The sequence below is a fragment of the Barbus barbus genome (genome assembly GCF_936440315.1).
Source record: "Barbus barbus genome assembly, chromosome: 27".
NCBI classification, from domain to species: Eukaryota; Metazoa; Chordata; class Actinopteri; order Cypriniformes; family Cyprinidae; genus Barbus; species Barbus barbus.
The window spans coordinates 28758129-28770833 of record NC_136755.1 but is presented as its reverse complement, the minus strand read 5'-3'; the positions used below and the strand labels follow the sequence as shown (position 1 = coordinate 28770833).

The following is a 12705-nucleotide window of genomic DNA, read 5'->3' as shown; positions in this document are numbered from 1 at the left end:
CCGTTGTGTGCGTATATATATATATATATAAACATATATTTATCATATTAATTATATTATATAACATTTTATAGGCTACTGTACAGAAAATAAATAACTGCACTTTTTAAAAAACATCTTTTATTCAATACCAAGAAGTATAAATTAAAATAAATAGTTACGTCAAGTTGAAAAATGATCATTTTTAACCAGTATTTGTGTGCGCTGTATTTCTGGAGCTGACAGGAGGTTTGATTGGTTAATCAGCCTGGCCGATATAAACACAAGTGTTGATTTTATTCCTCCTGTGCATGTTTCTGTCCCGTTGTGTGCAGGTGTGTGTTTGTCAGCGCACCTGTATGCGTCCTGCGATGCCGCTGAAGCTCGTCGCTCCGGGTGAAGCGCTTCCCGCAGAAGATCCAGTTGCAGACGAACGGTCTCTCTCCCGTGTGCCAGCGCAGGTGAGCCCTCAGGTGAGACGTCTTGCCGTAAACCTTCCCGCAGCCCTCCATGTGACACACGTGCTGCTTCTTCTTTGACGGGTCACTGTTATTTCTGTCAGAATACAGAGAAATGATGCTAAAAAGTCTGCTTTAGCTGGTCAAACCTCTAACCCACTAAAGAGACGTTCAACATTTATAACATACTGTTTATCTTTATCTATATCTATCCATCTATCTCTTGTTTATTATACAGTCTGATCTACTAAAAACACATTTTACAATTTCTGTGAGTGGTTCTTAACTTTGGAAACGTGTTTCCTCTTCCTCTAAAAAAATTTAAAATGCAATTGCGACTTTTAGTCTCACAATTCTGAGTTTATATCACAATTCTAACTTCTACGTTTTTTCTCTCAGAATTATTTTATATCTTACAAGTTTAACTTTTTTTCTTATTTATATCTCGCAATTCTTTTTCTTTGAATTATGAGTTTATTTCTTACCATTTTGACTTTTTTCTTAGAATTCTGAAAAAAGTAAAAATTGTGAGAACTTCAGAATTCTAAGAAAAAAATCTAAATTTACTTATAATTTTTTACTTATAACTCGCAATTTTTACTTACAATTTATTTATTTTTTTCTTAGAATTCTGAGTTTATATCTTGCGATTCTTTTTCCTTGAATTTTGAATTTATATGTATCTTACAATTTTGACTTTTTCTTCTCAGAATTCTGAATTTATTTCTAACCATTTTATTTTTTTATTCCAACCACGTTTTTTCCCCGAAGAATTCTGAAAAAAGTAAAAATTGTGAGAAAAATTTTTTTACTCATCATTTTTACTTACAATTTTTTTACTTATAAATTTAGGCTTTTTTCTTAGAATTCTGAGTTTATATCTTACAATTTTGACCTTTTTTTAGAATTCTGAGGATATATCTTGTAATTCATTTTTTTTTTTCTGTTACGAATGACTTTTTATCTTGCAAAACTGACATTTTTCTCAGAATTGCATGATATAAACTAAGAAGAAAAGTCTAAATTGAGAGAAAAAAAAATGCTGCAATTACTTTGGCGGAAACAAGCTTCCATACTGCTAAAAAAACAGCATGAACAAGAAAGAAAAAAAGCCCTTTTAATCCCCTGGTTTAATCTCTTTTGGTTCCCAAGTTTAACACTCTCACATTACACTCCTTTATTCCGGGCTGACGTACCTCCCCTCTCCGTCCCTGCAGTTGGGGCAGGAGCAGGCCACCCTGCGCAGCCTCTTGCTGGGCTGACCCTCCTGGTCCGAAGGGCTCTGGACCTGCCCCATCTGGTCTGGACTCACTGCGTTCAGGGTCGTGCTGCTGATGTTACCAACAGTCACCGTCACCGGGGCAGACTGAACTTTGACCCCATCTTGACCCTGCTGCTGACCTGTGCGAGTTCACAAACAGCACACTTGATTAAATCACTCTGTGAACGGCTGATTGAGAGAACTGCTCAAAACCTCAGTGGATTTTGGGATGTTTTGGGGAATATCATTTACAGTCCTTGTGCTTCCAGTTGAAATCTGTTAAAACAGCCCTTATTTTCTATAAGAACGCCTAGTCAACGGTGGATCCAGACATGCAAAGTCCAATAAATATCAAAATAAATATATAAAATCTTAATTTTTAACTAGTAATGTGTATTGCTAAGAACTTCATTTGGACGATTTTCTCAATATTTTGATTTTCAGATTCCAGATTTTCAAATAGCTGTATCTTGGCCAAATATTGTCCGATCATAACAAACCATACATTAATGGAAAGATTATTTATTCAGCTTTCAGATGAATCTCAAATTCAAAAAATTGACCCTTATGACTGGTTTTCTGGTCCAGGGACACATATGTGGTTACAAAAACCGCACTTATTATTGCAACATCTATTAATAACTTATGCCAGATCAAACAAAAAGGGGAAAAATGATATTATAATTTTCCAGATTAAATGAGGCCTAATTTTAGAACCTTTAAAATGTTATGCTTTATAACATTATTTTCCTGACATGTAAGCACATTTCCAACACCCAAATTTGAAATGACTGTAATAAATTAATAAATAACAGTGTTATTTTAGTATAAGTGAGATACTATTAATTTTTATTTGGCATATTTTCTGTTTTCATTTTAATTTGAGGCAGTTTTAGTAATTTTGAGTTTTTGTTCTTATTATTAGCTTTTTTTTTTTAAATCTATATAATTTATTCATTTTTATTTCTGTTTTAGTTATTTTAGTTAAACTAAATGAAAGTAAGAAATGTTGCTCAAATAAAGTTTTTTATTTAATTTTATTTCAGTTAAAGTTTATTTCAATAACTACATTTTTCAAAATAAATATTTAAATAAATAAATACATTGCATACCAGTCTTATTTTAGTATCGTTGAGATACTACTATTTTTAATTAATATTTTTAATTAATTTTTATTTTTATACTTACATACTTGCTGTGTTCATTTTAATTTGCGTTAGTTTTTGTAATTTTGTTTGTGTTTTTATTATTTGCATTATATTTTATTTTAAATATGTCTATATAGATTTATTAATTTTATTTCAGTTTTGGTTTTAGTTATTTTAGTACATGACATTATACTAAAAAATCTGAGTAATATATATATATATATATATATATATATATATTTTTTTTTTTTTTTTTTATATATATTATTATTTTTTGTTGGTTTTTTGCATTAATTATTTATTTAAAAAATATTAAATAAAATAAAATAATTTTAATTAACCATTTAATTAAATACATTTTAAGCTGTATAGTGTTTCTACATGGCCGTAGTATTTTCTATGCTGATTTTTCTGTATATACACAAATAAATAAAATAATCACTTTATTACAGAAAGTTTTAATGAACTTATAACTAAAAATATCTAATGAGAATCACCATTGAAACTAGAAAATTAAATAGTTTTATACACAGGCTTCCTTCTCTTGCACAAAATGATTTTGGGGTGAACATGAATATGTTTTTTCATGAGACTCACCAACTCAGTCCAAATGTTGAAATGAATTCAACTGAGAACGGTGCATTAATTCCAAATAAATCAGTAAATTATTCATGAAGATAACTGGCCTCTATGGACCTTTTTCACATTTCCGTGTTTCTCAGCAGCGGAAGTCGTCATAGTTGGGTTAAATTCGAGAGCAGTGAATGCGAGAGTGAATACCACAGATATATTTTTTGCATTCCCATTTGCTCAAATAGCAAAAGAAAACTAAACGACAGTGTTTTCATGACTTTCAATAAAAGGAAAAAAATTGAGAGGCTGATAATGGCAGTCAGAACACAGAACAATACCATAGACGCTGCATTAGAAACACCCTCGCATTAGCCTTAACTAGTCTTTTGTGACCCTGGCTGTGAAAACCCAGCTAAAGTCATTTTTTTGGGATTTACTGTTTTCCGTATAAAATCATACTTCATAAGGTAAAGAACATTCTGTGAAAATGTAACCTTGATATCTTTAATATTGACTGAATAAGGCCATGTCAAAGATTGAAAGCATAGTGAAATTAATGGTTGAAATCAAACTTTGAAGCTTGTTATCTCATAACTAGATTTTGAGACTGGATTTCACAGAGAGGGTCACAAAATTTGGATGCAAAGGTGACGAAAATAATTTGTCAATGAAATTAACTCTGATTATGGCGCGTTGCTCCATCTCTATACTGAGTTCAACAGGTGTCACATGACAGGTGGGAGGGGCTTACCTTGCACGCCGGTGATGGTGAGCGGAACGCCTTGCACCTGCACTCCAGCCGCCCCCAGCCCTGCGATGTTCACCGTCTGCACCCCGGTCCCAGAGGGCAGCTGGGCAGCACTGAGTGTGATGGGCGACCCGCCGAGCGTCAGCGGGGCGATCTGCGTGAACGTGCCCCCGCTCGAGCTGGATGCCACGGGCGCGAGCGTCAGCTGCTGGGGCATGCCGGCGTTCTGCACCTGCACCGTCTGCCAGCTGATCTGACCCGAAGGGGTGAGCGTGGGCGTCCGGATCAGAACTTGCGTGGGGTTCTGGAAGGCCTGCAGCTGGAGGTTCTGCTGCACCGGTTGCAAAGTCTGTATGGAGCCCTGGACTACTTGCTGTTGGGGCGACTGGATCTGGATCTGCTGGAGAACCGGATGCCCTACGATTTGGAACTGCTGGATTTGGCCGGGCTGCTCGGATGCAGATTGGAAGCCGTTGGATTGGGCGAGATTCTGGGCATCCGACTCGCCCTCTTGACTGTCTTTCTGGTTTTCAGCTCCAGTAGATAACGTCGTAGCATCTGCAATCGCGTCGCTGGCTGTCGCGCACATGGATTCCGCTGTGCTCGCTTGGTTTCCGTTTGAAATGCTTCCATCGCCTGATTGGACAAGTTGAACTGAAGCTCCGCCCCCTGTTGCTGCAACGTTATTGATAACCGGAAGCGCCAAAGTCACGCCACCGATGTTAATAGGTAGCGTCGTCACCATAGGCGCTTGCGTACCTTGAACAGAAGTAGTATATTTTTATTTAATGCCATGTCAGCACCTTAGGCTATTTTCATGGCAAAAACAATTAAAAAAAATACAAGCCCCGTTCACACCAAGAATGATAACTATATAGTAGGGCTGTCAGTCGATTAAAATTTTTTATCTAATTAATCACAGGGTGCAAAACTAAATTTGGCTGTGAAAATACCCCCAAGCTATTATTGTGTTAAATGTTCAGGCTACAATGGCCTAACATAAAGTATGGAACTTAAAAGAAGGTAATTTGAGAAACATCTCAGTATTTTTGTTCATGCACTGAAAGTCGCTGGTAACCAAATCAGCTTAGTTACCAAAAGTCTTCAAAATAACTTATTTTATGTTGTGCAAAGGAAAGTAAGTCATTCAGATTTGAAACAACATTAGGGTGAGGAAATGATGAGAATAATTTATTTATTTTTGGTGAACTATCCCTTTAATGTTTATTTATTTTAATAAATTAAATTATACTCTAAAGAAAAAACTAAAACTGCCAGCAGGTGGCAGTAATTCATAATTCAATAGTCTGCTTAAATTCTCGAGCTCCTGATAGCAGGATGGATTCTGATTGGGTGTCAAAGGAAAAATCGCTCTGAAAGTGATTCCAACGATATCGTTTCTCTGTGCCTTTATCGTTATAGTTGTGGTGTGAACTCTGCTATTCTTTAATATTGAGATCGATTTTTAGAACTGTATATTTATCGTTATCTTTATAGTTAATGTCCTTGGTGTGAACAGGCCTTAACAAATACAATAAACACCAGCAAACAAACAAACACAAGTTATATTACACAAGATTTTTTTACATTAAAGTGCCCCATTATGGATTTTTGAAAATGAGCTTTCATGCAGTGTGTAACGCAGCTCTAAGTGAATGAAAACATCCTCCAAAGTTTTCAATCTGAAAGTGCACAGTGTATAAAGTTATTGTCTCTCAAAAGAAAGAGTCGACTCAGAATCATTGAAACGAGTCGTTTTTAAAACGAATCCCAAGCCGATTCATGTTGACGTCAACATGAAACATTAGCATATTGCTGCCCACTTGTTGGTCTTTTCAGTTGGTCTGAATGAAATCGTAAATTCATTCTTTGCCACTAGGTGCCGCTTTTGGAGCGGTAAAAATAGCGGTTTTCCCGGCAACGCTGTACACAAAGCAGCACTGCGCTCACAAACACGGCTTTAAATGAAATCGATCAATCACCGCAGATTAGCATCACGCAAAGGAGGGGTTTGGAAAAATTAATCATTGAGCGAATCGTTTGGGAGTCATTGAGCAAATAAGGTAAAAATAAATGCATATTATAAGAAAATGAAAGTGTTTTTTGGCCTTCCATGCATGTCAACCTGTTGTTGGGGACTCCCAAAACCAAAATATGAACCTTTCAAATCCCATAATGGGGAACTTTAACATATGTGAACCTGGAGCACAAAACCAGTCATATTTTTCGGAAAAATTGTGGTGTATATATCATCTGAAAGCTGAATAAATAAGCTTTCCATTGATGTATGGTTTGTTATGATCGGACAATATTTGGCCAAGATACAACTATTTGAAAATCTGGAATCTGAGGGTGCAAAAAAATCTAAATATTGAGAAAATCGCCTTTAAATTTTGTTCAAATTAAGCTCTTAACAATGCATATTACTGTTAAAAAATTAAGTTGTTATATTTACTGTAGGAAATTTACAAAATATCTTCATGGAACATGATCTTTACTTAATGTCCTAATGATTTTTGGCATAAAAGAAAAATGGATAATTTTGACCCATACAATGTATTTTTGGCTATTGTTACAAATATACCTGTGCTACTGATGACTGCTTTTGTGCTGCAGGGTCACATATAATAAAAATTCTAAAACTTCTTCCGCGTACCTTGAATAGTTTGCAGCTGTAAAGGAAACGATGGCCTGATTTGAAGCGGAATCGTCTGGTTTTGCGCGACGATGCCGGTTGATCCCGCCCTTTGGGGCGTGGCCAGAATGGCTTGGTTGTTTCCGGCAGGAATGAGCTGGATCTGTTCAGGCTGGACGCTTAAGGCCGTGGGGTTACTAGGGCTTATTTGGATCTGCTGTCCGTCGGCGGTCTGAAGGTGCGGGATGACTTGATACTGAATCCCGCCTGACGAGTTCGGCAGATTCTGCACCTGGATGATCTGAAACTGCTGCTGCTGCTGCGAGCCAGGTGCGTTATTCGAACCCGCCGCCTTGACCTTTCGCCCCGCTGTGGTCTCGTTGGCCGCAGACTGCTGAACGCTGTCCTTGGTTGCAGTGGCAGGGGAAGTGGCTATGATCTGCCAGCCGTTTCCCATCAGTTGCGCGGGAACCAGCTCGAGCTGCTGCGTTGGGTTCTGGAGCTGAAGCAGACCTTGGTTGGGGTCGATTATTATCTGCTGTTGCGTGGCTGTCTGACCCTCGCCACCAACACCGCCTATTTTACTGCACGTCGCTGCCAGCAATGCGAGAGGAGACGGCTGTGCATCCTACACACACACACACACAGAGTGATATGTCAGTGTCAGCAGATGTGGGCGGGCTCACAGGAAGAGTAAGTGGGCGTGTGAACCACAGTCTCTCCATTTCACGATCAAGACAAACTCTTCATGAGAAAAAAACTCAGTCAAAGGCTTTTCTGTTAAACTAACTCTTAAATATTACACACACACACACAAACATTAGCACAGTGAGTTGCAAAAGTCTGGAATCATTAGTGGAATATTTTTTGGGACGTATTATGAACTCATGCCTGTACAACTTAATATTCATTGTTATCACATGGACCATTCATGTGCTGTCATTTGCTAACATGTTAATAAACCTCAGGCTGCAGACTTCCACACTCTGCTTGCGTCTTTTGATCTCAAGAGAGTGCTAACTACGGCTACTCACAAATCAGGCAACCAACTGGACCTTATTTACACATGACACTGCTCCCCTGATCATGTGCTGGTTACTCCACTACACACCTCGGCTCACTTCCTCCTCACTCTTAACCTCAACATGATTCCTGACACATCACATACCCCTCCACATGTCAATTTCGACGTAACTTGCGTTCACTCTCACCCTCCTGGCTATCTGCTATGGTTTCATCTTCACTTCCTCCCCCTAAACAGTTATCCTCTCTTGATGCTAACAGTGCTACTGATACTTTCTGTTCCACTCTGAGGTCTTGTTTAAATACTTTCTGCCCCTTATCTTCCAAGCCGGCCCGTACCACCCCTTCTGCCCCTTGGCTATCTGATGTTGTCCACGAACATCGTTCTAAACTCAGGGCCGCAGAAAGGGTATGGCGCAAATCACAAAATCCTTCTGACCTTAATTTATATCGATCACTCCTCTCTGACTTCTCTGCTAATGTTTCCACTCCTAAAAGGACATACTATCATGACAAAATTAACAATTCGCCTAACTCTCGCATGCTCTTTAAAACATTTTCCTCCCTCCTTTGTCCTCCTCCTCTTCCTCCTCCTTCATCATCTCTAACAGCTGACGACTTTGCCACATTCTTCATTAATAAAATTACAAACTGCACAATTTTCCACACCACAATCTATCAAACATATCTTTTTTATGGGTGGTGGTGATGGCGCAGTGGATAAGACACATGCCTTTGGTGTGAGAGACCCCGGTTTCGAATCCACTGTGAGACACCAATGTGTCCCTGAGCAAGACACTTAACCCCTAGTTGCTCCAGAGGCGTGCGACCTCTGACATATATAGCAATTGTAAGTCGCTTTGGATAAAAGCGTCAGCTAAATGAATAAATGTAAATGTAAATATATATCTTACCAGCAAACATACACTCGTTCACATCCTTCTCTCCACTCTCTGAGGCAGAGGTCTCTAAACTTATCCTTTCCAGTCATACCTGTCCGCTTGATCCTATTCCATCTCATCTCCTTCAAGCCATTTCTCCTGCAGTTGTACCTGCACTCACTCACATCGTTAATACATCCCTTCACACAGGAATTTTTCCCTCAGCATTTAAACAGGCACGTATAACTCCACTTCTTAATAAACCCACTCTTAACCCAACTCTTTTAGGGAACTATAGACCAGTTTCCCTTCTTCCTTTCATTGCAAAAACACTTGAACGAGTTGTGTTCAACCAAGTCTCTGTCTTTCTCACACAGAACAACCTCCTGGACAGTAACCAATCTGGCTTCAGAAGTGAACATTCGACCGAAACTGCCTTGCTTTCTGTTGGTGAAGCCCTAAGACTTGCAAAAGCGGCTTCCAAATCTTCGATACTTATCTTGCTGGATCTGTCTGCTGCTTTTGATACGGTCAACCATCAGATCCTCTTGTCAACCCTATTGAGAAAGGGCATCTCAGGAACCGCACTCCAGTGGTTTGAGTCTTACCCTCTCTGATAGGTCCTTCAAAGTATCTTGGAGAGGTGAGGTATCCAAGTCGCAACATCTAGCTACTGGGGTGCCTCAGGGCTCAGTTCTTGGACCGATTCTCTTTTCTGTCTACATGGCATCACTAGGTTCTGTCATTCAGAAACATGGCTTTTCATATCACTGCTATGCTGATGACACTCAACTCTACCTCTCATTCCATCCTGATGATCCGACGATAGCTGCTCGCATCTCAGCGTGTCTAACAGACATTTCTTGCTGGATGATGGACCATCACCTTCAACTCAATCTAGCTAAGACAGAACTGCTTGTAGTTTCAGCTAACCCATCGCTTCATCACAATCTCACCTTCCAGTTAGGCCCATCTACCATAACTCCTTCAAAAACAGCCAGAAACCTTGGAGTTGTGATTGATGATAAGCTGAATTTATCAGACCACATTGCTAAAACTGCCCGGTCCTGCAGAGTTGCATTATACAATATTAAGAAGATCAGGCCCTTTCTCTCGGAACATGCAACACAACTCCTTGTTCAGGCTCTTGTTCTGTCCAGACTTGACTATTGCAATGCTCTCTTGGCAGGTCTTCCAGCCAATTCTATTAAACCTCTACAATTAATCCAAAATGCCACTGCAAGATTAATCTTTAATGAGCCGAAAAGAACGCACGTCACGCCTCTGTTCATCAATTTGCACTGGCTACCAATAGCTGCTCGCATTAAATTCAAGGCATTAATGTTTGCCTACAGAACCACCACTGGCTCTGCACCCCTTTACCTAAACTCATTAATTCAGATTTATGTGCCTCTAGAAGCTTGCGTTCTTCAAGTGAACGACGCATTATTGTACCATCCCAAAGACACACAAAAACACTTTCACAGACTTTTTCATTAACTGTTCCCATCTGGTGGAATGACCTGCCCAACTCAATCCGAGCAGCCGAATCCTTACCCGGATAAAAAACGGATAAAAAAAAGATATAAAAACTCATTTGTTCCATCTTTACTTGACCCTCTCTATTCTAATTTTATTTGATCAATGTCTTTTTACAAAAAAAATAAAAATAATTAATAATAATAATTATTATCTGTACTGTGTTAGGCTAAACAAGACTTGTAATAGCACTTGCACATTGTTACTCTTTTGTTGGTTTTGATTGCTTCTTATGTCCTCATTTGTAAGTCGCTTTGGATAAAAGCGTCTGCTAAATGACTAAATAAAATTAAATAAATAAATAACACAAATTGGATTTGATGATGTATATGTTTTAATTTTTTTATACTCTGATGCTACTTAATGTAGAATTTTATTTTATTGTTTTGATTGTTATATTGTAAATTGATAAATAAATAATATAAAAAAGAAATTCCTAGTGATAATGCTTCTGAAATGTTTTCTATTACAAATAATATTTATATCATTATTTTACATATTAATATTTATGTTTATATTTAAAAATAAAACATATTTGTGTGGGGGGGGGGCAGTTACAATTTTTTTTACAAATATTATTCAAATGATTTATTTTGCTTTAATGACAGCAACACTGGAGCTGACATTCTTTGTTGCCACAAAAAATATTATATATATATATATATATATATATATATATAATTATTTATGTGTATTGTATTTTATTTAAATTTTAAATATAAGTGAAAATGTACTAGAATTTTTATATATTATATAAATAAAATATTTATTTATTGCTTTAATGACAGCATACATATACTACTTTAAGTAATATATGGGAAATAATTTGAAAAAGTATTTTTCTTATTTTATTTATTATTTATTTTATTTTTATTTTTTAATTGTTCCTTTTTTTAATTGTATTTTTGCTTTATTGACTGCACCACTGATGCTGACAAAACAATATTAGGTTGTCACAAAATTTAGATTAATAAAATAAATTAATAAAATAAATTTCAGTGAAATGTGTACAAAAAATTTGAGAATGTCTTTTTCTTATTATTTATTTATTTTTATTTTAATGAAACTGACATGAACAAAACATGATTTTCATGAACTACACACGTTTAGTTACATTTATTTGGTGATTAAGAAATAGATTTTTCAATGTTTGCCTTATATTTGATGCCATTATGTTTCTTTGTCTTACATTTTCAGTTTATTTCCAGCTTAAAACTAGATTTCAAACACAAAAAATGTCATTTGAGATTTTGGGACACCACTGCATGTTTGTGCAAAATCATTATAAGGAAACGCTTGTTCAGATTCTGAAATGCTAAGGATTAAAAGCGTTACCTAACACAGGTCACAAATGCTTTATCAAAGTATTGCAAAGCGTAACAGGTTAAGACAGGAACAGTGTGAATGCAAGTAACTGTGCACCGAAGCGCCCTGCAATAATCAGGAAGTGCATCTGGTGCACAAACAAGTGGGCACTTAAGAGACACCATATGAGTCAAACTTGACATTTGGGATACCTGCGATGCAGAACTTTTCCTTTTCGTACCAACTTCACCTTCGCTAGCTTTCTCCCCATCTGTGGCCATGGCTTCCTTCTTTTGATCTGAAAAAAAGTCAAACCCAAAGCAAAGGTGAATTTGGAAATGAATGCAATGCAATGCACTAGTAAAGCAAGACAAAAAGCGCAGGTTTTCTAATGCAAAAAACTCCTAGACCTCTAAACACATCAATATCCCACAAAACAAGCCGTCCTGTCCCTTACACGCATTGCACAAGACCCAAAACTGATCAATGGGCACAAATAAACAGCAGATCCCATATGAAAGTGGGGGGACAGCGATGGATAGATGGCACAGACGCACGCATGGAGAATGAAGGGGTGGAGACGCATAAGGAGGGGAGGGTACGTACCACTCATTCCGCATTAATGAAACCCGGAGAGGAGTTGTTTAAGAGAAAAAAGGCAGGCAGGCAGGCAGAAGGCAGGCAACAGCCCAGCAGAAGGACGGCCTATTTTCTCCAGCGGCCGCAGACTGTGGCGCAGCTCTGACGCACGGACCCACCCCGTCAGGAAGGGCGGTGCCAAAGCAAAAACACCTTCAATAACGGAGCACAAAATGCCAAGCGAGTCCGAGCGTCTCGCGTCGAACGGCGCGTTCAACGCGTGCCTATCTGCACTGTTAGATCCGGAATTAAATAATATTCCTCCGCGGATATAAGCGCAGGTCTGTCAGAGAGCTCCGTTTGCGCGAAGGCCCACCCACTCCATTTAAATATCTATGAATGCCAAACCATCACGCGCGGGCCGCTCCGCTTTTCTCTCCCTCGGAGGTTTTTGAGTGCGGAATTCACTCACGACATTTCCCGAATTTCCAATTGTTCACTTTTTTGATGCACAATTGCATTTGAGGCACTCTAAAATTGCTGTGGCTTTTGTGGGCGGATGCTCCCCTCCCACAT

The 12705-nt window shown here is 38.0% G+C and overlaps 1 protein-coding gene across 1 annotated transcript in view; it reads right to left on the bottom strand.

Moving 5' to 3' along the window:
* The window catches only part of LOC306847298 (transcription factor Sp4-like), a 19460-nt gene extending 6755 nt beyond the window's left edge, over window positions 1–12705 (bottom strand). The window contains exons 1-6 of the mRNA XM_079381170.1: window positions 12157–12705; window positions 11763–11848; window positions 6824–7430; window positions 4171–4926; window positions 1634–1838; window positions 335–534 (exon numbers count right to left, since the gene is read on the bottom strand). Coding sequence (XP_079237296.1) covers window positions 335–534; window positions 1634–1838; window positions 4171–4926; window positions 6824–7430; window positions 11763–11848; window positions 12157–12163 — 1861 coding nt within the window. The 5' untranslated portion in view covers window positions 12164–12705. The remainder of the gene's footprint in view (window positions 1–334; window positions 535–1633; window positions 1839–4170; window positions 4927–6823; window positions 7431–11762; window positions 11849–12156) is intronic.